At 46.6% G+C, this 27,597-nt stretch overlaps 1 protein-coding gene across 2 annotated transcripts in view; it reads left to right on the forward strand.

The window, feature by feature from the left end:
* The first annotated feature begins 1,348 nt into the window (after positions 1-1,348).
* topaz1 (testis and ovary specific TOPAZ 1) overlaps positions 1,349-27,597 on the forward strand; it is a 94,217-nt gene continuing 67,968 nt past the window's right edge. For both annotated transcript variants that reach the window (XM_085993707.1, XM_085993708.1), the window contains exons 1-3: positions 1,349-1,568; positions 12,604-12,770; positions 14,693-16,914. In XM_085993707.1, the coding sequence (XP_085849833.1) occupies positions 1,427-1,568; positions 12,604-12,770; positions 14,693-16,914 (2,531 nt within the window). In that variant the 5' untranslated portion in view covers positions 1,349-1,426. The remainder of the gene's footprint in view (positions 1,569-12,603; positions 12,771-14,692; positions 16,915-27,597) is intronic.

Raw genomic sequence — 27,597 nt, forward strand, 5'->3', positions numbered from 1 at the left:
CCTCTCCCCTCCTCCCTCTCTCCTTCCTCTCCCCTCCTCCCTCTCCCTCCTCCTTCCTCTCCCTCCTCCCCACCCTCCCTCTCCCCTTCCTCTCCCCTCCTCCCTCTCTCCTTCCTCTCCCCCCCTCCCTCTCTCCTTCCTCTCCCCTCCTCCCTCTCTCCTCCTCCCTTCCTCCCTCTCCTTCCCCCCCTCTCTCCCCTTCCTCCCTCTCTCCTCCTCCCTCCCCTCCTCCCTCTCTCCTCCTCCCTCTCTCCTTCCTCTCCCCTCCCTCCTCCTCCCCCCCCTCCTCCCTCCTCTCCCTCCCCCTCCTTCCCTCCCCCTCTCTCCTCCTCCCCCTCTCTCCCTCCTCCTCTCCCCCCCTCCTCCTCCCTCCCCTCCTCTCCCCCCCTCCCCCCCCTCCTCTCCCCCCCTCCTCCTCCCTCCCCTCCTCCTCCTCTCCCCCCCTCCTCCTCCCTCCCCTCTCCCTCCTCCTCCCTCCCCTCTCCTCCCTCCTCCTCCCTCCCCTCTCCCTCCTCCTCTCCCCCCCTCCTCTCCTCCTCCTCTCCCCCCCCTCCTCTCCTCCCCCTCCTCCCTCCTCTCCCTCCCCCTCCTTCCCTCCCCCTCTCTCCTCCTCCCCCTCTCTCCCTCCTCCTCTCCCCCCCTCCTCCTCCCTCCCCTCCTCCCCTCCCCCCCTCCTCTCCCCCCCTCCTCCTCCCTCCCCTCCTCCTCCTCTCCCCCCCTCCTCCTCCCTCCCCCTCTCCCTCCTCCTCCCCTCCCCTCTCCCTCCTCCTCCTCCCTCCCCTCTCCCTCCTCCTCTCCCCCCCTCCTCTCCTCCTCCTCTCCCCCCCCTCCTCTCCTCCCCCTCTCCCCCCCCTCCTCTCCTCCCCCTCTCCCCCCCCTCCCCCTCCTCCTCCTCCTCTCCCCCCCTCCCCCTCCTCTCCCCCTCCTCCTCCCCCTCTCCTCCTCCCTCCCTCCTCCTCTCCCTCCCCCTCCTCTCTCCCCTCCTCCCTCCTCCTCCTCTCTCCTCCTCCCCTCCTCTCTCCCTCCTCCTCCCCTCTCCTCCCTCCTCCTCCTCCTCCTCTCTCCTCCCTCCTCCTCCTCTCTCCTCCTCCTCTCCCCTCCTCCTTCCTCCTCTCACCTCCTCTCCTCCCCTCCTTCCTCTCTTCTCTCCTCCCTCTCTCCTCCTCCCTCCCTCTCCCCTCCTCTCTCCTCCTCCCCTCCTCTCTCCTCCCTCCCTCTCTCCTTCCTCCCTCTCTCTCTGTGACGCCTCTCTCCCGCGTGATCCCACCAGGCGTTGCGCGGTGTCTCCCGCCCAGCATCGCTCAGCGGACAGCGGCCGGAGCCCGACTGACCCCCCGCCCCACCCCACCCCACCCGTGGCCGGAGCCCGGCCCCTCACTGATCCCCGCCCTGTGGCCGCTCACTGACCCTCTGCCGACCTCTCACCATGTCCGGGTGCCGCGCCGCACAGCCCGAGTCGGACGGGAGGAGGCCGCCGAGAGGCCGCGGCCGCCTGAACAAGCGGGCGAGCAAACCGCCCTCACCCCGCACCAAGGCCGCATCCTGTCTGCGCCAACTCGGGAGATCAAGTAAGGGGGCCTGGGTCTGTCTGGGCTTGGGAGGAGTGGCAGTGAGCGGCTGGGGTTGGAGCCAGTTTCCCAGTCCGTTGTCTACGTTGGAGATCTCACATGGTGGGTAAGGTTAGGTGGCGAGCCTTGGCTTCTTTAGGCAATCGTTAATCCATGGAGTGTTTCACAAGACACTTTGGACAAGTGGCAGATCTTTAAGGTACAAGGGGGACACAACCTTGAAATCAGAGCCAGGCCATTCAGGAGAGAAGTTAGGAATCTCTTCTTCACGCAAAGGGTGGTACAAGTGTGGTATTCTCTCCCACTAAAAGCAGTAGATGCTCCCTCAGTTAAATCTCCTCCCTCACCTCTTTTTCCGATACATTGATGACTGTATCGGTGCCGTTTCCTGCTCTCACCCTGAACTTGACAATTTCATTCACTTTGCCTCCAATTTCCACCCTTCCCTCACCTTCACATGGTCCATCTCTGACTCTTCCCTTCCCTTCCTCGACTTCTCCGTCTCCATCTCTGGGGATAGGTTATCGACCAATATTTACTACAAGCCCACTGACTCCCACAGCTACCTGGACTACACTTCCTCCCACCCCGCTTCCTGTAAGGACTCTATTCCATTCTCCCAGTTTCTCCGCCTCCGCCGTATCTACTCCGACGATGCCACCTTCCACACCAGTGCTTCAGACATGTCTTCCTTTTTCCGCAACCGAGGATTCCCCTCTACCGTGGTTGACACTGCCCTCGACCGTGTCAGTTCTATCTCCCGCACCTCTGCCCTCACCCCTGCCCCTCCCTCCCGGAACCACGATAGGGTTCCCCTTGTCCTCACCTTTCACCCCACCAGCCTCCACATTCAACGGATCATCCTCCGGCATTTCCGCTACCTCCAAAGTGATCCCACCACCAAACGTATCTTCCCCTCCCCTCCCCTTTCAGCATTCCGCAGGGACCGCTCTCCCCGAGACACCCTAGTCCACTCCTCTATCACCCCAAACAGCCCTTCCCCTTCGCCTGGCACCTTCCCGTGCAAGCGGAGGAGATGTAACACCTGCCCCTATACCTCCCCCCTCCCCACTGTCCAGGGCCCCAAACACCCCTTCCAGGTGAAACAGCGATTTACTTGTACTTCTCGCAATCTAGTATACTGTATTCGCTGCTCACGATGCGGTCTCCTCTACATTGGGGAGACCAAACGCAGATTGGGTGACCGCTTTGCGGAACACCTCCGTTCAGTCCGTAAGGGTGACCCCGAGCTTCCGGTCGCCTGTCATTTCAATTCACCGCTCCATTCCCACTCGGACCTCACCGTCCTTGGCCTCTTGTACTGTTCCACGGAAGCTCAACGTAAACTCGAGGAACAGCACCTCATCTTCCGATTAGGCAGTCTGCAGCCTTCCGGTCTCAATATCGAGTTCAACAATTTCAGATCATAACCTCGGCCCCTATTTCATTTTCACTTATATTTTTCCACTCCTTTCCTTTTCCCCCCCCCCTTTCCTTTTGTTTCTCTCTCACACCTGGCAGCTATCTTTTGCCCTGCCAGTACACTTTACACCTAATCACAGCCTATTACCATCTCGTCTAGCTTCTAATCTCTTTTACTTCTTTTGGTTCTTTTATTCTTTTGTCCGATCGCAGCCCTGCCTTCGATCTAGTTCCTTTTCTCTCCAGTTTTGAAGAAGGGTCAAACCCGAAACGTCAACTCAAATTTCTCTCCACGGATGTTGCCTGACTTGCTGAGTTTTTCCAGCATTTTCTGTTGTTATTTCGGATTTCCAACATCTGCAGTATTTTGCTATCGTGAGTAGCTTTTTGTTAGACAAGGGAATAAAAGGATATGGAGCTAAGGTGGGTAAATGGAATTAAATTACAGATCAGCCATGATCTCATTCAATGGCAGAACAGGCTGGGGGGGGGGGGGGGGGCGAATGGCTTATGTTCCTATGTTCTTCCTAAGGTACCACATCCAACATGCCCAACTACAACCTCAAGGCAGTGGAAAAGTTGCTGCCAACACCGAATACCCATTCGTCCCAAAGTTGAACTCACAGCAACCCATCTTAACCACTGTTGTCACTCCCTTCTTCTGAAACGCATCTTGAGACACTGGCCCAGCGCTTGCTGTTGTTGCACGGGTTTCCTGGGGATGGAGAAAATTGGTGTTAGAACGGAGGCGGGTGCTGACGGCTGCCCAAGATAAGTGGCTCTTTCAGGCCAAGAAGAGCAGGATTGCTTTCCCCACTCCCCCGACCCCTCGAGGAAGCCTTCGTCCTCCCTCCAGCCCTGATCTCCCCATAGCCCTCCCCCCGCCAACCAAGCTGTCCATTTGTCCGGCTGCTGGGCGGGCGACGGGCTTACAAGATGCAAGTGAAGCCTTGCCGTCAAGCTGAGCAGGGCCTCCGCGTCCCTGGCCTTGCCCGATTCTAAGGCATTTTTCGGCCTCACCCGCACCCTCCCTGTAAATGTCGGGCTGTAAGGTTAAGGGTGGAAAGAAGAACATAAGATATAAGAGCCATACAGCCCCTCGAGCCTGCTCTGTATTCAGTAAGATCATGGCTGATCTTCGACCTCAACTCCACTTTCCCGCCCGATCTCCATATCCCTTGATTCCCCATGAGTCCAAAAATCGATCTATCTCAGCCTTGAATATACTCAAAGCCTCAGCATTCACAGCCCTCTGGGGCAGAGAATTCCAAAGATTCACAACCCTCTGAGTGAAGAAATTCCTCCTCATCTCGGTCTTAAATGCCCTACCCCTTATCCTGAGACTATGCCCCCTAGTTCTAGACACTCCAGCCAGGGGAAACAACCTCTCAGCATCTACCCTGTCAATCCCCCTCAGAATCTTGTATGTTTCAATGAGATCACCTCTCATTCTTCTAAACTCCAGAGAGTATAAGCCCAAATGGAAATTAAGTGACTGGGAAAACTGGATCTTGCATATTTAAGCCTTAAAGGGGATAGATATTAGTTAAGTGTTCACTGACATTTTTGTAACTTCATTAAATACAGAAGAATATGGGAATCTAGTATTGAAGCTTCCAATTTTTAATATTTATGAAAAGTCCTAGTGATGTGCTTGAAACTACAGACCAGTATGTTCATCGGCTGCAGCAAAAGTCTTTGAAATGATGGAGATCTGTTGGGTGATTTGCCCATTTCAATGGTCTTCTCCGGTAACTTATTCCATAGCTATAACCCATTGGATGAACCTTCTGCCCGACTTCCCGTCTTACTCTCAATTTCCTGCTTTTAGTTTGTGATGCAGGAAAGGCAATATTGTTGAATTAGGAAAAAATTTCTAGGAGTTATTGTGGACAATTCTATGAATTGATCAGCAAGAACCTTGGGCTGATGGGGCAAATAAGGTACATGGTTGCATTAGCAAAGGGTTTGAGTGCAAATCAAGAGAGATTGTATTGCGGTGTAAGATGTTGGTCGGACAACATCTGGAGTGTAAATGATTTGGAGCTGGGGTTGGAAGCAAAGCTGTCTTTGTTTACTGGTGACATCAAATGTGGGAACAAGACAAACCACATACAAAGGAATCTTGGAAAGGTGGGCTGGTTAGTATCAAGTGAAGTCATCTTCCATTTGTCCACGTTAAAAGGAAATAAACAGTGGGGTTATAAACGCAAGTACAGTATAGTTCTGAGCTGCAGGACACAACACAGAACAAAGTTTTGGGAGTATTGTTGGACAGCTCGCTGTGATGTGTAGTCAGAAGGATGGGACAAGTACAAGGCACTGTAACGGCCACTCCTGGAGTACCATGTACAATCCTGGTCACTGCACTGGAGTAAAGGTATATTGGCATTGGAGGTGGTACAGAAAAAGACAACAGGGTACTGAGTTTGGATGATCAGCCATGATTGCATTGAATGGCGGAGCAGGCTCGAGGGGCCGAATGGCCTACTCCTTCTCCTATCTTCTATGTTTCTATGTTACAAATGTGCATAAGCATAATGCTGAAGTTCAAGGCGTTAAAACCATGCAGTTTACCAGCACACAACACTGGTAAACGTCCCACTAGTTCTTTCCTTTATGGCATTGGCGTGTAGGGTTATCTGGAGCTAAGCAGGAATAATTGCATCCGTGAAGCCACAAGTCTACCCTCCTAGGTCCCTTCAATGAGTTAAGCTAGCGGGCCGATCATAAATGGTGCTCTTGATAGTCACTTACCTCTTGATGTTGTCACATCCTTAATCCAGACATGGATGCAAGAGCGGAATACCAGGGGAGAGGTGAGAGTAGCTGCCTCAGCATCAAGATAGTGTTTGACTGAGCATGGCGCCAAGGAGCCCGAGCAAAACTGGAGTCAATGAGAAAATTCTTCAGTGGCTGGAGTTCCTCAGGGCAGTGTCCCTGGCCCAACCAGCATCAGCTGCTTCATCAATGACCTTCCTTCTGTCATAAGGGCAGGAGTGAAGCTGATTTTGCTGGTGATTCAGTAGTATTCAGCTCCAATGACAACTATGAAATTGAAGTGGGCTGTGCTGGCCTACAGCAGGACCTGGACAAGATCCATGTCTTGAAAAGAGGCAGGTAACATTCATGCTATGTAAGCGCCAGGCAATAATCTCTAAAAAGAGAGGAACCTGACCCTGACCTTCAATAGCACCACAATTGCTGAGTCCCCCACATCAACATCCTGCGGGGTCACCACTGACCAGAAGCTTAATTAGACCAACCATATCAACACTAGCTACGAGAGCACGACACAGCCTGGGTAATCTGCTACAGATATCTCCCCTCCTGATCTCTCTCTGCCTCGCTACCAACTACAATGCTCAAGTCAAAAGTGACGGAATACTCACCGCTCGCCTAGATGGGTGCAGCTGCAACATCTCGAAGTTCAACACAGTACAGGACATACCAGGCTTGACTGGCACCCCTGCCTCTGAACTCTGTGTCCACCTCATCCACCACTGATGCACTGTGCTGCTGCAGGATGCACTGCAGTCAAGTTGCCCAGCCCCGCAACCTCTACCATCAAGAAGGACAAGAGCAGCAATGCCATAGGAACAGCATCATCTCCAAGTCACACACCATTTTGACCTGGACATATAGTAGCGTTCCTTTATTGTTGCTGTATTTAAATCCTGGAATTCCCTACCTAACACCCATCACCACAAGGACTTCAACAAGACGGCCCACCATCACCTTTTCAGGACAGCTAGGGATGGGCAGTAAATGTGGCATTGCCAGCGTCCCAAGAGCAAATAGAAAAATGTGTATCATGGGCCAACTGAGGCGCATGGATTTTTAGTCCTTGCTGGGCTGACAGCAGGTACTAGTAACAACTCACCATAAAATGTGAGCACATTGCTGATAATCCCCTGACTGCAGCATAGGTAGATAGCATACCCCATCAAATTCTGGTTCCACCAGTTGGAGATGCAGCAACTACTTACCACTGCAACCCAATCAAGGTTGGACCATAGACATAGAAGATATGAGCAGGAGTAGGCCATTCGGCCCCTCGAGCCTGCTCCGCTGTTCAATGCGATCATGGCTGATCATCCAAATTCAGTACCCTGTCCCTGCCTTCTCCCCATACCCCTTGATCCCTTTAGCCTTAAGAAATATATCCAACTCCTTCTTGAATATATTTAATGAATTGGCCTCTACTGCCTTCTGTGGTAGAGAATTCCACAGGTTCACCACTCTTTGGGTGAAGAAATTTCTCCTCATTTCTGTCCTAAATGGCCCACCCCTTATCCTTAGTGGCTTACCCCTTATCCTCATAGGCAGATACCCCCAATAGAACAGTCTGAGCCATGGATGTCCGATCGTGTTCACATACCCGCCCTCCAGGTAATGTCTTCCGGTAATTATTGTCCCGAGCCAATAACCCTGCAAGTTAATACTGTTATGTGGCAGTGTTTTAACAGGTGGCCCATTAACCAACTCTGGCCCAGAAGTGTTTGTTTGCATATTAAAACACACACACACAGAGTTGGGTTTAACTATAGTTAGTTTCACTGGGAGCTGAAGATAACCGTGATTGAAATTGACTTTGTGCTCTTAATACGAGAACAAATGAGAACTGGATGGTGATTGTCCACAGGCCCAGGTTGAACGTGAGGGGGTGGGGGGGGTCGTTCCTGCTGCCTGCCTCCCTTCCGCATCCTTGTCTGCGCCCGGGTGGCCCTGAAGAAGGAGCATGCAGTGCTTGAGGCTTTCTGCGACTGGAGGGCGCCGCAGGGGCTGGAGGGCGTCGTTGACACAGTGTAAATAATATTATGATTCAATTTATTAAGTTTCCTTTTTTCCCCCCCCATAATTTTGGGTGTTTATTGTTTGTGCCCTTTTAAAAAGGGGGCACTTTGGATATTTGAGTTGATTACACGGGGGGGGAGTTGTCCTACTTGTCCAATAAGAAGCATAGAAGGGAGAAGGGGCTGGACAGCTCAGCTTGCTGCTTTACAGATTTCCCAAATTGAAAAGGCTTTGTCAGATTAGACCAATCAGGAAGTAGCTTCTTGCACCAATCAGCCTGGGAAATTTAAAAGGTGAGGCCGAATCTTCCTTGTTTTCAGTGTGGGGGAAGGAGAAGGAGGGAGGGTGAGAATGGTATGGGGTGGACCTCGCCTTTTTTGGTTGATGGAGATGTTGCCTTTCTGTTTGGGCTGTCTGGCTTTCTATGTGCGTGGGTAGACTCTTATTTTTGTGTTCGGATGGTAATGCTTTTTTGGACATGGGCCGAACAATATTTATGTATTGTGGGTTTGAATTTTTGTGAATAGGGCTGTGTGAATTCTCTGTGTATCGGGGCTCACATTTGTGCTGAATTATTTGGCCCACTCACTGGTTTTGACGCGAGTATCAGGCTCCTAGCTCCAAATGGCTAAGCTTGTTCCAGCTGAATAAATGGTGGGAAGCTTACCAGTGCTCTGTCCTGGTATAGTGCATGGTTTTAATTTAGTTAGACTCCAGCAACATTCCTACACATACAGGAAACTTTTTTTTATCCAGCACCGACGGGACCGACGTGGTGCCGGTTCATCAAAAATTCCGGATAACCAAAAGCTATAGTAAAAGATACGGAGAGCTGAGAGCTCCGTATAAAGCAACAAACCCTGTTGCTTAGCAACAGGTTCAGAACAACAGCCACAAGTTCCAAGCGTCTCTGTAGCTTAGCAACAGCTGCAGCCACACCCTTGCACAGCAACAGATTGAGGAAGGCAAGTAGAATATGAAGTAAAACTTACCTGAACCTACTCCTGAATTTTGCCGGTTAACCGAGATTTCCGGTTATTTAGGTGCCGGTAAATCGAGAGTTTCCTGTATGTAGTGTGGAGATTGCCTAAGCATTGGCTTTTGCCCACCTCTGCTTAGACTTCTCTGGGTTTGGCTAAATGGGCTTCACCTTTACAAGGAAAAAGTGTGCACTGAATATCAGCTACATGATAAATATTAACCTTCAGTGTGATTTTAAAGGCATGTAAGACTGCCTGCGACATGGAGCCAATGTGATGTGCTAGTTGATCAAATGCAGTGGTGTCACAAGCTACATAATCTAGGTCCTCCTGAACAGGGTTTTGGGGAAGAGATGTGGATGCTGTGACTCTTCTGCTGGGCGACACATTGGTGACTGTTTCTCTTTTCTTTTGGCCATAAATCCATCTTGCATTTTCATCTTAGACTCACGCCGTGGCTGAAAGAAACCCATCCATTGGAACCCAAATCCTACCTCTCCGTACACATTATAAGTCATCAAGATGCATTGCCCAGTTCTACCCGTAGATCACCCTCACCATTGCTGAAACCCTTATCCTTGCTTTTGTCTCCTCTACACCTGATTCCTCCAATGTCCTCCTCCATCCTTCCTGTGTCAGCTGTGGCTCAGTGGACCGCACTCTTGACTCTGAGTCAGAAGGTTGTGGGTTCGAATCCCACTCCAGAGACTTGAGCACAAAAAGCTAGGCTGATACTCCAGTGCAGTGCTGAGGGAGTGCAGCACCCTCAGAGGTGCTGTCTTTCGGTTGAGACATTAAACTGAGTCTGCCCTCTCAGGTGGACGTAAAAGATCCCATGGCACTATTTCGAAGAAGAGCAGGGGAGTTACTCCAGTGTCCTGGCTAATATTTATCCCTCAACCAACATCACTAAAAAAAAAAGGAACAGATTAACTGCTTATTATCACATTGCTGTTTGTGGGAGCTTGCTGTGCTCAAATTGGCTGCCGCGTTTCCTATATTACAACAGTGACTACACTTCAGAAGTACTTCTTTGGCTGTAAAGTGCTTTGGAATGTCCAGAGGTCATGAAAGACGCTATAGAAATGCAAGTCTTTCTTTGTTTCTTTCTTTCCTAAACTCCCAACTAGTCCACAATGTATCCTGTCCCGCATGAATGCATCATCCTGGTCCTTCTGAGTTGCGCAGGCTCTCCTGTTCCTCAAAGCATTGAATTTAAAACTGTTGTACTCTTACTATCCCTCCATGGCATCGTTCTACCCTACCTCTGCACTCTCCTTCAGCTTTATGTTTCATTACGCATCCTTTGGTCTCCTAGCATGGCCTTTCTGTGCATGACTTTCTTCACTCCCACTAACTGTGTCTTCAGCTGCCTCAACCTTACTCTCTACAGCTCACTTCTCTCTCCACCTTTAAAAACTCATCTCTTTGACCAAGCGGTTAGGTCACCTCTCTTAATGGGATTGGGAGAAGGAGAAGTGCAACGAGACCTGGGTGTCCTTGTGCACCGGTCGCTGAAGGTAAGCACGCAGGTGCAGCAGGCGGTTAAGAAGGCAAATGGTATGTTGGCCTTCGTAGCGAGAGGGTTTGAGTACAGGAACAAGGATGTCTTGCTGCAGTTGTACAGGGCCTTGGTGAGACCACACCTTGAGTATTGTGTGCAGTTTTGGACGCCTTATCTGAGGAAGGATGTTCTTGCCATGGAGGGAGTGCAGCAAAGATTCACCAGGCTGATACCTGGGATAGCAGGAATGACGTATGAGGAGAGATTGGGTCGATTGGGCTTATACTCGCTGGAGTTTAGAAGAATGAGAGGGGATCTCATTGAAACTTATAAAATTCTAACAGGACTAGACAGACTGGATGCAGGAAGGATGTTCCCAATGGTCGGGGAGTCCAGAACCAGGGGTCACAGTCTAAGGATAAGGGGTAAGCCATTTAGGACAGAAATGAGGAGGAATTTCTTCACCCAGAGAGTGGTGAATCTGTGGAATTCTCTACCACAGAAGGCAGTTGAGGCCAATTCATTAAATATATTCAAGAAGGAGTTAGATATATTTCTTAAGGCTAAAGGGATCAAGGGATATGGGGAGAAAGCAGGGACAGGGTACTGAATTTGGATGATCAGCCATGATCTCATTAAATGGCGGAGCAGGCTCGAGGGGCCAAATGGCCTACTCCTGCTCCTATCTTCTATGTTTTTATGTTTCTATGTTAACTCTCCCAGCAAGGCTTGGCCTTCCGGATAGTGCATTGGGATATTTTTCTTTATTACAGGTGCGATATGAGAGCAAGTTGTTTGCTGCACCAGTACAGTCATCACTGGCTTTAAATATTAATTTGCTGTCCATTTGGGATTTTATGGTACTGCACCTTAGCTTAAGATCTCCAAAGGAAAAGTGCTTGCTCCACGATTTGAAGCTTCACTCAGCGAGGATAATACAGTAAAGGTGGAGCAAAAAACAGCTGCTTATTATAGAACAGATGTCCCATGGAAAGTCGTTTTTTTAATATAAGATCTGTGTAAATATCCTGTTTGGTGAAACCAAATACAGGCTGATCAAATTTGCTAACAAGACAAAAATAGGGAAACCTGTAAAGACTGAGGGTCCAGCAACAATATCTGCAGAAGGATTTATATTATCTGTATAATTGGACAAATGTGTAGCAAATGAGGCTTAATAATACTGATAAATATAGAGCATTATACATAGGTCAATTGTGGACACAAGTATAGAATGAATGGGAAGAGAAAATGCTGGAAATAATCAGCAGGTCAGGCAGCATCTGTAGATCTCCACAGATACTACCTGACCCGCTGAGTATTTCCAACATTTTCTCTCATTTCAGATTTCTTGCATCTGTGGCATTTTGCTTTTGTATAGAATGAATGGGATAGAGTTAGTGCACTGAGACTTATAAAGGGACCCATTCAGTTTTGGTGGCCATGGCAAAAAAAACATTTTACTCGCATTTAGAGTAAGGCAGCAAGCGTGAAGAGGCTGAGCTATGAGGAATGATTCGGGAAGCTTAAAAACTTTGCAGCCCAGAAAGAGAATTGGTTAAAGGCTATCTCGTCGAATTATCTAAAATATTAAATGGGATAAATTAGGTAAATCCAGATTATTACATCCAAACAATACTTATAAGAAAGTAGGACTGCCAGACATAAGTAAAATTGGTGAACATTAAATGTAAAATAGCTGTCAGGTGAAGGTTATTTGCTCAGTGCTGACAGCAAAGTTAATGTACTGGAGGAGTGAGCTTTAATGGACTGAAAGTCCCCCCTTCTACCTTCAGCGAAGATTCACCAGACTGATACCTGGGATGGCAGGAATGATGTATGAGGAGAGATTGGGTCGATTGGGCTTATACTCGCTGGAGTTTAGAAGAATGAGAGGGGATCTCATTGAAACTTATAAAATTCTGACAGGACTGGACAGACTAGATGCAGGAAGGATGTTCCCGATGGCGGGGGAGTCCAGAACCAGGGGTCACAGTCTAAGGATAAGGGGTAAGCCATTTAGGACAGAAATGAGGAGGAATTTCTTCACCCAGAGAGTGGTGAACCTGTGGAATTCTCTACCACAGAAGGCAATTGAGGCCAACTTATTAAATATATTCAAGAAGGAGTTGGATATATTTCTTAAGGCTAAAGGGATCAAGGGATATGGGGAGAAAACAGGGACAGGGTACTGAATTTGGATGATCAGCCATGATCTCATTGAATGGCGGAGCAGGCTCAAGGGGCCGAATGGCCTACTCCTGCTCCTATCTTCTATGTTACCTGAAATTTTCTTATGTTCTATTTTTTTCTTCTTCCTCTTAATTACTAGCAATCGAACAAAGAATGAAGATTGATCAAAAGAATTCCACTGAAAGTTGTCCTGCAGACTCCAGTGATGCTGTGACAGATCGCAGCATCGGAGAGCCCAATGTGGATTCTACAAGGCACTTAATCAGAAGATCCATTCGACAGACTAATTTTAAAAGAGGAACTGAGGTAAGGATTTTTACTCTGGAAGACTACTTGTAAATATTATTAGAAACCTTACTTGTAAATATGACGTAGAGAAAATGTTTCCACTTGTGGGGGGGATCAAAACTAGGGGCCATAAATATCAGATAGTCACTAATAAATCCAGTAGGGAATTCGGGAGAAATTTCTTTACCCAAAAGGTGGTGAGAATGTGGAACTCGCTACTACAAGGAGTGGTTGAGGTGAATAGCACAAATGCATTTAAGGGGGAGCTAGATAAACACGAGGGAGAAAGGAAGAGAAGGCAATGCTGATAGGGTTAGATGAAGTAGGGTGGGAAGAGGCTTGTGTGACGCATAAACACCGGCATAATCCAGTTGGGCCGAATGGCCTGTTTCTGTGCTGTAAATTTTATGTAATTCTATGTAAAAGTTAAAGAATGTGACACTTTTGTAAAGACCACATTGGCAGAATGGATGGTGCAACAGGTAAGGATGATGGCCTCAATCCAGATTGATGGGATGGAAAGACTCTTGGAGCTTTCATTGGACTCATTGAAACGTATCTATCTTCTATCTATCTATCTATATATATAAACGGATCGTTCTGTCTGTCTGTCTGTCCTCACGTGTGCGTCTGTCCGGCTATGCGCTTGAAAGTTATAGAGCGTACCTACGCGTGCGTTACCTCCGACGAAAGCTTACGGTTCTGGGACGGTCGTAAGCGTATTTACTTTTCGGTCGGACGAAAATTGTTCGCGCCTTATGCAAAAAACCTTCAAAATTAAACTCATTATCTGCTACTTAGCATTGATTGACTGACATCAAGGTTCGACCAATCCTGTGCCGTCACGATTGACCAATCCTACAGTACAGTCCCCTGATGGTTGGCCAATCGGTGTGTGTGTGTGGGCGGGACTAATCGTTTTCATCTCAGGGATGTGCCAGCCATTGCCTCAAGCTAAAAACACCATTTACTACCAGCTCAAAATCTGCTGATGCAGCTTCCAAAAAGTTAGTATCTCTTATGTTATTTTTAAAAGATTTACCAAAAACGTTTTATAAGTACTTTCACTTTCATCTTTGAAGGTATTAAAAGGTAGAAATGTTGCCCGGCAGCAGATTCACAAAGGGACAGAGAGACAGGGCCCAAAAGCCTGGGACTCGATTTAAAATGTTGCCCGGCAGCAGATTCACAGAGGGACAGACAGACACGGCCTGAAAGCCTGGTACTCGATTTAAAATGTTGACCGGCAGCAGATTGAGAGGGACACAGAGACAGGGCCCAAAAGCCTGGGACTCCATTTAAAATGTTGCCCGGCACCAGATTCACAGAGGGACACAGAGAGGCCCCAAAGCCTGGCACTCGATTTAAACCGCCCGGTCCAAAACAGTCCGGGCAAAGCCGGGCTCCCCCAGCTAGTTAAATATATTCAAGAAGGAGTTAGATATATTTCTTAAGGCTAAAGGGATCAAGGGATATGGGGAGAAGGCAGGGACAGGGTACTGAATTTGGATGATCAGCCATGATCTCATTGAATGGCGGAGCAGGCTCGAGGGGCCGAATGGCCTTCTCCTGCTCCTATCTTCTATGTTTCTATGAGCCTTTGCAGCCATCAGCGTCTCAGCCTATTCCCCAGCACTGAAAATGAATGTTGCTCAGACCGCAGGAGTGGATGGCATGGGAAATAAGTGTTTCAATACAGTAAAAATAAAAGATTGAGATTGTTAGAAAAGTGTAGAGGGAAATATCTGTTGCTCATAAATCAGATTCTGCTCATACCTATCTGGGCGTGCTTGCTGCTGATAATGGGTGGCAAGGTTTTGTTATCTAGCGCAAGCATTTCTTGCCCTAAATACAGACTCGATCCAAAAAATAAAACTTAAGTTAAAGTGTGAAATATCAAGTATTCAGTAGTGATATTATGTTACAATTGTATTTTTCAGGAAAGCAAGACTGTTCCTGTGCAGCTGTGTGACTACATAATGCCCAAAGAGCTTAAAGGGCTCCCACAGTCTTCAGTATGTGACCTTTTCGATCAGTGTAATGACGTCTGCAGTAAGTCAGTAAAAGGTCCCAAAATCAAGAGGTGCCAAGCGAGAAAACGGAAAAAGGACCACGGCTGCAAGGATTGTGAAGTGGCCAAAGTGATTAAAAACACTTGGGGGAGCACAGAGCTCATAGCAACAATTGAACCTCTTCAGGTTAGCCTAAAGAGAAATGGCTGTAGCAAGATAAATCCTTCAGTAGAATTATCGAAATGTGTTAAGCGAAATCATAGCAAGAGTAAATCAGCGGGTATGGAAGTTGTAACAGAAAGTGTATTACCTGGGAACAAGACTAAAATACTGCTGGAAGCGGGACCATCAGAGCTGTCCAGAGTAAATCAGAAACAGATACAGCATCTTAAAGCTCTTGATAAAGCGCATTTAGAGACTTGTAATGTATCTGTTGATGTTGAAAAGACTCGAGCATCTAATGTTCCTGAAGCTTGTTCTGAAATAGGACTTAAACCAGGACCTTTAGAATTATCCTGCCATCCCAGAGGTTTGGTTTGGCAGCGTAAGTGCCAAGATACCACAGCTTGGAGCAAAGTGGATTCTACAGATGTACCAGGAGACTGTTTAGAAGTGGAAATAACAGCATTGCCTGACGTTGGAGCACGAGAACTAACTGCTGGCTTTAAGCCTGTTGGTGTCATTGGACCCGATGAGGCGGAAGGACTTTCTGAAAGCTGCAGCAGAAAGGCAAGCGAGCGTGTGCACACCGAGGCTTCTGTTGCACAAGTTGGTTGTGCAAGAACGACACCAGTCACTCTGGATACTTGTGCTCGAGCTCGGCCATTCATGCGAACAAAACTGCGCCCAAAGTTTTGGTTTGGTTCAGAATGGCATTACAGACAAAAAGCAGGTGAACTGCGCAGTGACACACCAGTGCTCGAGCCAAAATCAGGAACATTGCCTCGTCAAGGCTTACTCCACAAAGCGGTCAGCAATTTTGCTGGCAAGCAAGGAAATTTGGAATCCGTTGAGAGTATTGTTTATCTATTGGACATGTTGTCCATGGCAGTGCCTGAATTAAAGGCAGTTAACAAAGATAATCTGAGAAACAAATCACTATTGGAAAATAATTGCAGTTGTGCATCATTAGCAAGTGACAAGGTAGCTAAAGTACAGCCATCAATACACTTCTCTAAGTACCCCAATGTTGTAGTAGAATATGGTAGACAGTTAAAAGATGCATATGATAATGTTAAAACGTCCCCACCAATCAATGTGCTAAATAGCTCCAAAATGGCAAATGGTGTCTGTGGTGAAGGAAAAAAATGTCCAATCAGGAAAAGTGAAATGAATTTTCTACGTTCAGCTGCTCATTGCACTGAAAGCCTAATGTCAACAAAACTACCAGCATCCCAGGTTTCTTTGTGCAATGATATAGAAGGAAAAGCAGCCGTAGACTGCCAAGGACACAAGACAGTTCAGGATAACTTTACTCCAAGGAAAAGGTGCGCAAAGGAACTGAATGATACGCAGCCAGCGGTGATCCCCGTTCACCAGAATGAATCTTTAGAGTTGAGATGTGATCGATTGGATGGACAGTGCCGTCTTGAACCTAGTGAACAGACTGGGAGTGAGGGATTTGTTGAGGGTTACCCTTTATTAGGTTTAGAAAACAGTACAGAGAATCAATCAAAGATAGTGGAAGTCAACTGTGATTCATTATTTGCGTCCCTGTGGCCAGATGGTAATTGCAACCTTGAAAAACCATTGGATTCTCTGTGGAAGAGAAATGCTGAAAATACCCCTTTATTAGAAAACCAGCGAGTGCTTCCATCTCCAAAGGAGCCTTTTATTGCAACACAAACAGCTGCAGACTGTGAAGTCAGTGAAATACTGGACAGGAGCTCTGAAAAGAAATGGACTGTACAGGGGGTGCCCGACGTCATAAGGGCCTACGAAGAAGATGCCCTTGTGCTCGATGTGATTCAAGATGACCCTGAGCTATTTGGCAGCCCCAGTAATACCGATGAGGTGGTGCAGACTGCTGGGCAATTGGTGGCTCTGCAAGAAGCTAGTTGTAGGAAAGCGGAATTAAAATCTGCAGACGGTGACCTTGAAAGTGAACTGGACAGCAATCGGCAGAAGAATGCAAATAAAAGGGCCTCCAGGTGTGTGTGCGGTTTCCATTCACTTTTAATTGGTTTATTTGATAAAGCTGTACTTTAAGTGCGAGAAGAACAGAGTTTGCAGAATATGTCCAAGTCGTTATTGCTAAAGCTATGCAAATCTTTTTTTTTAAATCATTGCATTACAGGAAGGGAAAGAGTTGGAAAAAATGAATTCAGTTGCAGTAACAAGTCATCCAGTCACATTTCTATTAAGTTAGTAACCAATTTTCACCTTATTTATACACTGATCAGGGGTGAAATTACTCTTAGTGTACATTGCAGGATGCATTAAATGAGTTAATTTCAGGGTATTAAGGGATATGGATCAACGGCAGGTAAATGAAGTTGAAGTACAGATTAGCCCTGATCTAATGGAATGGCGGAAGGGGCTGAATGGCCTTCTCCTGTTCCTATTACACACAAAATGTTAGCTGACTTCCAGTGACATTTCTGAATGAGCGGTCTCGAATCTGGATTGCAGCCGCGATGTTGAAACATGGTGTCATTCTGAGCCAGGGGAAGGTGCACTGTGAGGGAGCCAGGGCAGCAGAGCTCAGCACGGTCATTTAGTAAGCTGGGACAACATGGTTTTGGATCAGAAAAATCAGAATGTGTCACACGTTTTTTCTTCGACAGCAAGATTGCCCATTGGTAAGAGTAAGCCACAACTTTTATGTTCTCAAGATGTGGCTGGCTGGCACATTTTATTGCCTATCCTAGTTGCTTAAAGAATCATAGAAGCTTACAGCCATATGGCCCGTCGTGCCTGTGTTGGCCCTTTCAAAGAGCCGTCGTGCTTAGTCCCACCCCCCCGCTCTTTGTCCGTAACCCTGTGAGTTCCTCCTCCTCAAGTACCCGTCCAACTCCCTTTTAAAATTATTGATGGCATCAGCTTCCACCACTTTTTCAGGTAAAACGTTCCAGATTCGGAGTGAAAATGATCTTCCTCTCGATTTTTTGTCAATGATTTTAAATCTATGACCCCTGGTTATTGACCCCCTTGCCAAAGGGAATAGTTTTTCCTCTATGTACTCCTCTCAGCATGTTGAAAACCTCTATCAGGTCACCTCTTCACCGTCTCTGTTCCAAGGAGAACAGCCCTAACTTTTCCAACCTCTCCTCACTGCTGAAGTCCCTCATCCTGGGTAAACCTCCTCTGTACCCTTTCTAAGGCCTTTACATCTTTCCTGAAGTGTGGTGCCCAGAATTGTCCACAAGACTCCAGCTTGAGGCCTAACCAAGTGATTTATAAAGTGCTAGCAGGATCTCTTTGCTAGAAGCTGGTGGATGAGCCTTATTCTTGAACAGGCAATTGTTTGTACAACGAAGGCACGTTCAGCGGGCAAAAGAGTCAACTATGTAATGAGCTAGTCACACAGGAAAGGACGGCAGGCTCCCTTTTCTAAAGGAGATTTGTGAACCATTTGGTTTTTCATGGCTGCCTTTCACAGTCCTAGTTTTCTGGTGTGGACTCGATTTTATTCAATTCAGTTTGACATGGTGGGACTTGAACTCACGACCACTGGGCTGCTAATGCCAGTGCCATAACCACTGTGCTGCTGTACCTGTGCACGTCCCACGGTCCTTACTCCCTTATTAGACTGAGGAAGTAGCATCATAAGCTGCATCCTGGGAGTTGTCTAGCTGAGTGATGTACCCATTCTGAGAATTGCAGTTCAGTAGTGTGACAAAACGAGTGCAGTAGTTTTGTGGTTAAGGTACTGGAGTAATAAAGATTGTAAATTTAATCCCCACCATGGCAAGTTGTGAAATTGAATTTGATACATCTGGTAATTTGTGGGCTGGCATTGGGAAAAATGACCATAAAAGTTGTTGGATTGCCGTAAAAACCCAACTGGTTCTGGTTGTGATACATATATCCACTCCTCCCTCCCTGCTCCTGGCTGAAAAAGGTTAGAAACCCCTGACTTACTATTTTTAAAAAAATCTCTTTTTTTTTCAACTGTTCATGTCTTTTGATAAATGTTGTGGCTGGATGGACTGAAGCTGTTAAATTTTGGGTCTGCTTTAGATATTTGCTTGGGTTCAGCGATGCTGATCACTCCTGTAAGCATTCCAAGATTGTTTATCGAGAAGGGATAACGGCAGTAAGTATTTAAGTTGTTTCCCCCCCCCCCCCCCAAGTGATTTACATCTAGCAGCGCGATGAATTTAAATTATTGGGTTTCTATTAGTTGATCGTTTTCCATTTCTATACTCCGAGATTTGTTGGAACAAATTCACATGTGTGGTATAAGTGAAAATGTAGCACAATGGATAGAAAGCTCGTTGATGGACAGGAATTAAATAATTAGGGTTAATTGGCATTGTGCAAATTAGGGAAGGGTTGGAAGTGATTTACCCCAGAAGTCAGTGCTGGGTCTGTTTTCGGAGGAAATAACAAGGAATGGGATATAACATCGATAGAAAGATGCTTAAGAGTGTGGAGGAACAAGACCGAGGGGTGCAAATACATAATTCCTTGAAAGTGCGAATGGAAGTTGATAAAACTGTAGAATGGCCAGGAGCACTTTTGGTTTTATATATAGGGTTGTTTTATACAAGAATAAAGCAATTATGATAACTTTGCATCAAGTAGTGGTTAAACTACACTGTACATTTTTGGGACTCCTATACTGAAATTATATTAAAGTCACAGAGAAAGAAAGAAAGACTTGCATTTATGTAGCGCCTTTCACGCCCACTGGACGTCCCAAAGCGCTTTACAGCCAATTAAATACTTTTGAAGTGTAGTCACTGTTGTAATGTAGGAAACGTGGCAGCCAATTTGCACACAGCAAGCTCCCACAAACAGCAATGTGATTATCTGTTTTTGTTATGTTGGTTGAGGGATAAATATTGGCTCCAGGACACCGGGGATAACTCCCCTGTTCTTCTTCGAAATAATGCCATGGGATCTTTTACATCCACCTGAGAGAGCAGACGGGACCTTGGTTTAACGTCTCCTCTGAAAGACGGCACCTCCGACAGTGCAGCACTCCCTCAGCACTGCACTGGAGTGTCGGCCTAGATTTATTTTTTGTGCTCATGTCTCTGGAGTGGGACTTGAACCCACGACCTTCTGACTCAGGCAAGGGTGGTACCAACTTTTTAAAAAAAAATTTAAATTATACTTTATTGAACATTAAGAACATTTACAACATCGTGATCATTACATTGTATGATACAAATCAATTCCACCGCCCTGCACAGCCATTCCGCCACCACATTTTAACATCAAAACCTGAAGTTTAATTTGTCACCTGTAACATATATTAATCGATTGTACTTTAAAAATTGGTTGTAAAATACTGTCCTTAAATTCCTTTCTGAATAAAACATCCACAGAGCCTTATAATGGTCTTTTAGCTTATATTTAAAATACTCTTTTAGATTGATTCTCCTCCCCTTAAAAAACAGAGCATTCCTTCTTTGCACAATCACGAATCTAGCCAAACTGAACATTAAATTAATTGCCGCTCCGCTAGACTCTGGCAGACTCTCCTGCAATCCCCATCTCAAAATTGAGTCCCACGGGATTCCTATTCTCGCTGTTCGGTCCCCACCCAGCAAAAAAGCTTCACACAACTGTCGAACATAGTACTTAAAGTCATTTAACTGCAGACATAACACCAGTAAATGGGACAGAGTCTCATCCTGTGTCCCACACATTGGGCAAGTTGCCGCCTCCACTCGTCCAATCTTGCACAAGACCGTCATGGTAAAAATCCGGTTATGAGCCAATTTGAAATCCAGTTCAATCCATTCTGGGCATTTAAAATTCGCCCACACTCCCTTCCAAATCCTGTTGAAGTCCAGCTGTGGGTATATACTCTGCCAAAACTCCTGACCAGCAGGTGTCTTGAATCTCCATTCTCTGAATACCTCATAGAAATCTCGAGTATTACAGTTGTCAAATTGGACTAACTCTCCCCCTTTCTCCAGTACAAAGCTTGGAAAAACAGGACGCATTTTACTTCCTTTGGAGATTTCCGCATTTATTTCTTCCATCCAATCCTGTGGCATTGCCCTCACAATCTTCTCATACATGATTCCTATTGCTTTTCCTTCTACCTCCTGATCCTCCTCCCACACCATGTCCCTCACTATCGCTTCCGGCAACCAACCTGGAATCACCTCGTATAATACATCTTTCACAGATATAATACCAGCTTTTATAAAAGCTTGATTAAATAAAACCTCTCCTTCGATGTTGACCCACCTGTTCAAAAATAAGGGCTGTTCTAAAAATTCCTCAGCCCCCTTGGGCATAAACTGCACACTCTTTAAAAATTGGGCCCAAGTCTCTACAACCCCCTTATAAAACCTAGGGAGAAGCTTAATCGATTTCAAAAACATATTATTGTATTCCATATACAATATCCCCTGCCCTCCTATCCCACTTTGTTTTAAAAAATGCTCAAAACAACTCTTCCAAAAACTTGAATTTGACTTCTGAAGAAATCTCTTCACCCATTTGATTCTAAAGGATTTTTTCTTCAAATCAATATCTGGGAAGTTGAGTCCTCCCTGATTTCTCCGTCCAATGATGGTATTGTAAGCCACCAAGGCTGGTTTCCCTTCCCATAAAAACCTCACACAAGCCTCTCGGATGGACTTTTCTGCCCACTCAGGAATATCCTCCACCGTCAATAAGTACCATAGCTTAGATAGCAGGAGAGCAGACACCACTGTCGCTCTTCCTTGCACTTTCAACCACCTTCTTTCCCATCTTCCCAAAATCTTTTTAATTTTCATAACCTTCGGTTCCCAATTTAATCGATCCACTTCTTCCCTGTCTTTCTTGCACCCCATATGCACCCCCAGAACTTCCAAAACCTCCACCACCTTAAAGGGACATTCCCCCAACCATTCCCCTCTACCCCTCCCTGCAACCAGGCATTGGGACTTACTATAATTCACTCTGGCACCTGAAGCTCTACAATATTCCTCCACTACATCCATAGCTTTCCTCACTGACACCCCATTTCTCAATGTTAAGGTTGTGTCATGTGCATATTGGTGTATCACCGACACCAGCCCGGAACTGGGTACCACAATCCCAACTACACCTTTGTTTCTTTCGCATCATGTAACCTAATGGTTCTGCTACCAATGTGTACAGCAGTGGGGACAGGGGACAACCCTGTCTCACTGATCTCTGTATCGGAAAATACTTAGATAAAAAACCATTACATTTAACACAGCTAAATATGTTTGAATAAAAAATCCTTATCCACTGAATGAAATTTTCCTTGAAACCAAATGCTTCCAAAACCTTCAATAAAAACTCATGAGAGACCCTATCAAAGGCTTTCTCTTGATCTATCTTTAATACATAAGCCTCCCTCCCACTCTCTTCCATGAGTTCTATCGCATCTCGGATTGAGACCACAGAGTCTGCGATGTCCCGGCCTATGACTCCATAGGACTGAGAGGGCCAAACTATCTCCGGTAACACCTCCTTCAAACGATTTGCCATAACCCTCGCCAAGATCTTATAATCCACATTTAATAGTGTGATGGGCCTCCAATTCTTCAGATTCCGTCTATCCCCTTTATTTTTATAAGCTAAGCTTATGATACCTCTCATAGATGGGGCCAGGCTTCCCTCAATTTTAATTTCCTTAAAAACTTCTAAGAGCAATGGACTTAAAATCTCGAAAAATTCCTTATAAAATTCTGCACTTAGTCCATCGGACCCTGGGCTTTTCCCCCCCTTCATTCCACTTATTGCTATTTTTATTTCCGCTAATCCTACTTCTTTATCACACATGCTTCTCTCATCCTCCTTTAAACCCTTTTCAATAAAAGCAGTAACCTTCTCCATCTCCAAATTGGAAATGTCTTCTTTTGTATATAGCTCTTGATAAAAGCTGCTAGCTGCCTCCAAAATCTCCTCACTTTCATGAATGATCTTCTCCCCAACCTTCAACTCCTCAATTAACGATAACCTCTGTCGCAGCTTCTCTTGCTCTAGAAAATATCTAGTGCATCTTTCGCCCTCCAATGCATCTCTAGCCTTTGCACGGAGAATGGCCCCCTTGCATTTTTCAGCTTGCAATAATTCCCACTCTTCCTTTAGCACCCGGAACTTAGTCTCAGCTCCCTTATCCCCTCCGTCAACTGCTTTACAGACATCTGTAAACCTTTTGTTTATATTCTCTTCTCGATGCCGGTTAGCTGCCGCCCTCTTTTTACCATAACGTACCGAAAAAAGTTTGACCTCATATTTGAAATTGTCCCACCAAACTCTTCTTTCTTTCAGGAACAAAAGTTCCTTCTGAGCATTCTTTATTATATTTATAATCCCTTCTTTATAAGCACTTTCCTTCAGGTATTGATTGTTTAAAATCCACACCCCTGAACCGATCTTAACTCTGCTGTTCCTAATTCTAAGAACCAAAGCCGAGTGATCACTAAAAAATACTTTTTTATAATAAATCTCCATCACCTCCGAACTTAACCCTTCCCGCATTAACACAAAATCTATTCGGCTCTGTTTTAAAACATCATCCACCCAACCTGCTCTGGAGAACTCCCTTTTTATGGGGTTCCGGTCCCTCCATAAGTCTCTCAAATTTAAATTTGCCATCATTTTTATAATCATCCCTCTGGAGTTATCCTCTTTAAAGGTCATCTGGGCTGAAATGTCCATCCAAGATAAAAATACATTAAAATCCCCCACAATACAAGGATTTTCCACCTCTGCCACTTCAGTGAATAACCCCCGAAAAAATTCGCGGCGCTTGCAATGGTCGTTCGGTGCATAGATATTAAAAAGATCACAATTAAATCCCTCCAATTTTACCCTTAGCCGTAAAAATCTCCCCTCAGTGTCCTTGTCCACGAAGGCAACATTCTCTTCTATGGACGGACTCACCAAAACAGCCACCCCTCTACTGTTATTGTTTGCACAACTTGCAAACACCTCTCCCTTCCAAACCTTCTGAACTCTTTCTAGAATATCCTCATCCCAAAAAGTTTCTTGCAGACACAACAAGTCCGTGCCTTTAAAACCCTGCAACAACTGCTGCAATTTCTTCTCACCCCTCAGTCCGTTCACATTGATCGAGACCAATGTAATCATGGCTCCAAAGAAGGGAAGTATGCCCAATAATCTCCCCATCATTTAATCTCTGGCTCTTCCCTCCTCTCATGCTCCTTCTCAACTTTTCGGCCAGCTGTTGCTTTTTCCTGCAGCCTCCGGCTCTTTTTCCCCTCCTGTTTGACCCCTCCCTGCTGTTTCAGCCTCTTTCTTGCCTTAACTTTGGGCCCAGGAGCTGCCCTTTCTCCCTCCTCCTGCCCCTCACTAACCTTTCCCTTTCCACATGATGCCACCCCATCCCCGACTTCCATGTCTCTGTCCCCCTCTAATTCCTCACATTCAAGCTCTTCTGCAACCCCTCGTGCCTGCTCCCCGTCATATACATAATCCTGCTCCACGTCAGATACTTCATCTCCCATAGAGAGTCTTCCTGCTATCGCAGTTTCTCCCACTGTGCCGCCCCCTTCGACCACGTCTCTACCTCTGACCCTTGCACCTTGTTCCCTCACTCCATGGGACAATGGCGCACCTAAATTGTTCCCTTCTGATGTCTCTATCTCGCCGATCCCATTCTGCTGTCCCTTTAAGGCTCCTGCCTCTTGCACCCTCTCCCCGCCCTGCCCCCTCCCGCTCACCAAAATATCCGACTCCCCGCCTTTCCCTGGAGCACTCACTTCCACCACACACCCCGCTCCGGCCTCCTCTTCCCCCAGACACCAGACTCCCCAGGGGGAGCCGAACTGCACTAAGGCTCGAGTCTGCACTCGACCCTTGCTGCCCGCCGCTGTCTTTGTTCCCCTCCATAGCACTCGCTGTGTTTTCCGCCATCTCCATCTCGATCTCCGCTTCGCCAACCTCTGCCTCTTCCTGTGCTCCTTTTTCCTTCATTTTACCGGCTGTGTCCTCCGACTGCACCGCACCTCCGGCCGTTCCACACTCCTCTCCTGCTCCTTCTCCCATCTCATCACTCATTTCGCTCCCTTCTGCCACACACTCACAGCGGGCGGGGCCTTTACGACACACCCCACAGCTCTCCGCCTTGCAGCTCTGCGCGATATGTCCCGACTCACCGCAATTGTAACAATACAAATCAGGACAGTTTCTCACGAGATGGTCATGTCCCAGACAATAGTAACACACCTTTACTTGGTTATCGTGCAGCACACGAAGTATTGTACTCCTTCCAGTGTCTCGAACTTCATACTGTAAGGCAAAGACCTCACCCCCTCTGGGAACTGCACCTTTACATACCGGGTTCCGTCTGCTACCCGTGTTCCCGGATAGTACCTCCTCTTTATTTCGGAACAGATTTTAATGTCCCACGACTCCAACTTTTTGCTCAGCACTTCGTCCTCGATGTACACAGGCAAGTTCAAAAATGAAACCACCACCTCCTCTGAATATAGCAGAGTCACCTCCAAAAATTTCTCCCCAACTTTCAGACTGAGCAGCAGTTTTTCCACCTCCTCACGGCCACTGACCGTCACCTCAAATCCCACATTTGGTTTTGGTCAGCAGGCAAAACAGCTTCCCTCACCACAGTCCTCATGAACCGCCTGGATTATATCCCAGGCTCGAATCATCTTATCTTCACATTGCACCACCACCGTATTTTCTTTACCAAACCTCCTGAGGTCCCGGCCCAAATCTTTGGGCCTTTTTTTTCCCCTTCCCACCACCGTTTCTTCCGTAATAAAATTCCTCTTGGGAATATTGTCCTCTGAGGGGCCCGGCACTCCAGACCCCTCAGCAGCCATCTGGCTGTTTTTTGTGGGCCAAAAAGGCCCTAAAACCTGAAAACAACACCCCAAAACCCTCCACCAACTTTTTACAAAACTTCCTCCAACACCCAGCTGCAATTAGGCAACCAGTCACACCTGGCTCACTCCTAGCCCCTCCCACCTAGAGAGTGCTGCCCACTGAGCCACAACTGACACTACATTTTTTGGACCCCTATCCAGAAATTATATTAAAGCCACAGAGAGTGTACAGCATAGATTCAACTAGATGATACCAGGAATATGGAACTGTAGTTATAAGGGACATTTGAGATTCTGGATCAGAAAAGGCGCAGAAGAAATTTGAGAGGTATTTGGAATTATGAAGCATGTTGTGGATGAAAAATGGGGTGTCAATGGTGATGGGCTGGGTCACCACGTAAAAGTTGTCACTGTTAAGTTAGGAGATAATTCTTTATACAGAGAATAGCTAGAACATAACAAACTTTGCCACAGGGAGTACTTGAGGCAGAGATCATCGCATCTTTTAAAGGAAGAATAAATAAATGTTTAAAGCCAGGGAGGCTACAAGCTTACGAGGAGAAAGCAGAGCAGGGGGATTAGGTTTGGATTGTTCTCGCAAAGAGCTGGCACAGATATGATCTGAATGGCAATAGATTGGGAGAAGGGGAAGTGCAACGAGACCTGGGCGTCCTTGTGCACCAGTCGCTGAAAATAAGCATGCAGGTGCAGCAGGCGGTTACGAAGGCAAATGGTATGTTGGCCTTCATAGCGAGAGGATTCGATTACAGGAGCAAGGATGTCTTGCTGCAGTTGTACAGGGCCTTGGTGAGACCACATCTTGGGTATTGTGCGCAGTTTTGGTCGCCTTATCTGAGGAAGGATGTTCTTGCCATGGAAGGAGTGCAGCGAAGATTCACCAGGCTGATACCTGGGATGGCAGGAATGACGTATGAGGAGAGATTGGGTCGATTGGGCTTGTACTCGCTGGAGTTTAGAAGAATGAGAGGGGATCTCATCGAAACTTATAAAATTCTAACAGGACTAGACAGACTAGATGCTGGAAGGATGTTCCCGATGGTCGGGGAGTCCAGAACCAGGGGTCACAGTCTAAGGATAAGGGGTAAGCCATTTAGGACAGAGATGAGGAGGAATTTCTTCACCCAGAGAGTGGTGAACCTGTGGAATTCTCTACCACAGAAGGCAGTAGAGGCCAATTCATTAAATATATTCAAGAAGGAGTTGGATATATTTCTTAAGGCTAAAGGGATCAAGGGATATGGAGAGAAGGCAGGGACAGGGTACTGAGTTTGGATGATCAGCCATGATCTTATTGAATGGTGGAGCAGGCTCGAGGGGCCGAATGGCCTACTCCTGCTCCTATCTTCTATGTTTCTATGATGGGCCAAATGGCGGCCTACTGTGCTTTAAACTTCGATCCAAGATCAGTCACACCAAACCCCCTTTCGCTCCATTTTGGCTCCAAGTTCATCTTTCAGCTAGGTTCAAATCACTTGAAAATACAAAGAAATACAATTCGACTCTTCACTGAGAAAGACAGGAAACCATTTTTGTGGCTTAGAAGGATAAACCTTTTTTATAACTTGGAAGCTTTGCAAACTGTGAATTTTTGGGAGTTTATGGAGGTACTTTGTGGAAATTGATGTTTATTAAGACTATATATGTCAACAAAGTCACTACTAATGCACTTTGTGCTTAAAGACTGGAACATGAGGACTGATGATGGGCAAAGTGGTGGGTGGGATGCCGAGAGGCCCAAAAAGGGACCCTGTCCTCAAAGAGCAAGATCCAACTTAATGCCATTTAACTTTTGGTATTAATATTAAACAGGGTATGGTGGGGACGATCTTCTGCAAGTCACTCTGAAAGCCAAGT

The sequence above is a fragment of the Somniosus microcephalus genome, chromosome 7 (assembly GCF_052327205.1).
Source record: "Somniosus microcephalus isolate GS21.2 chromosome 7, FLI_Smic_1.0, whole genome shotgun sequence".
Classification (NCBI taxonomy): Eukaryota; Metazoa; Chordata; class Chondrichthyes; order Squaliformes; family Somniosidae; genus Somniosus; species Somniosus microcephalus.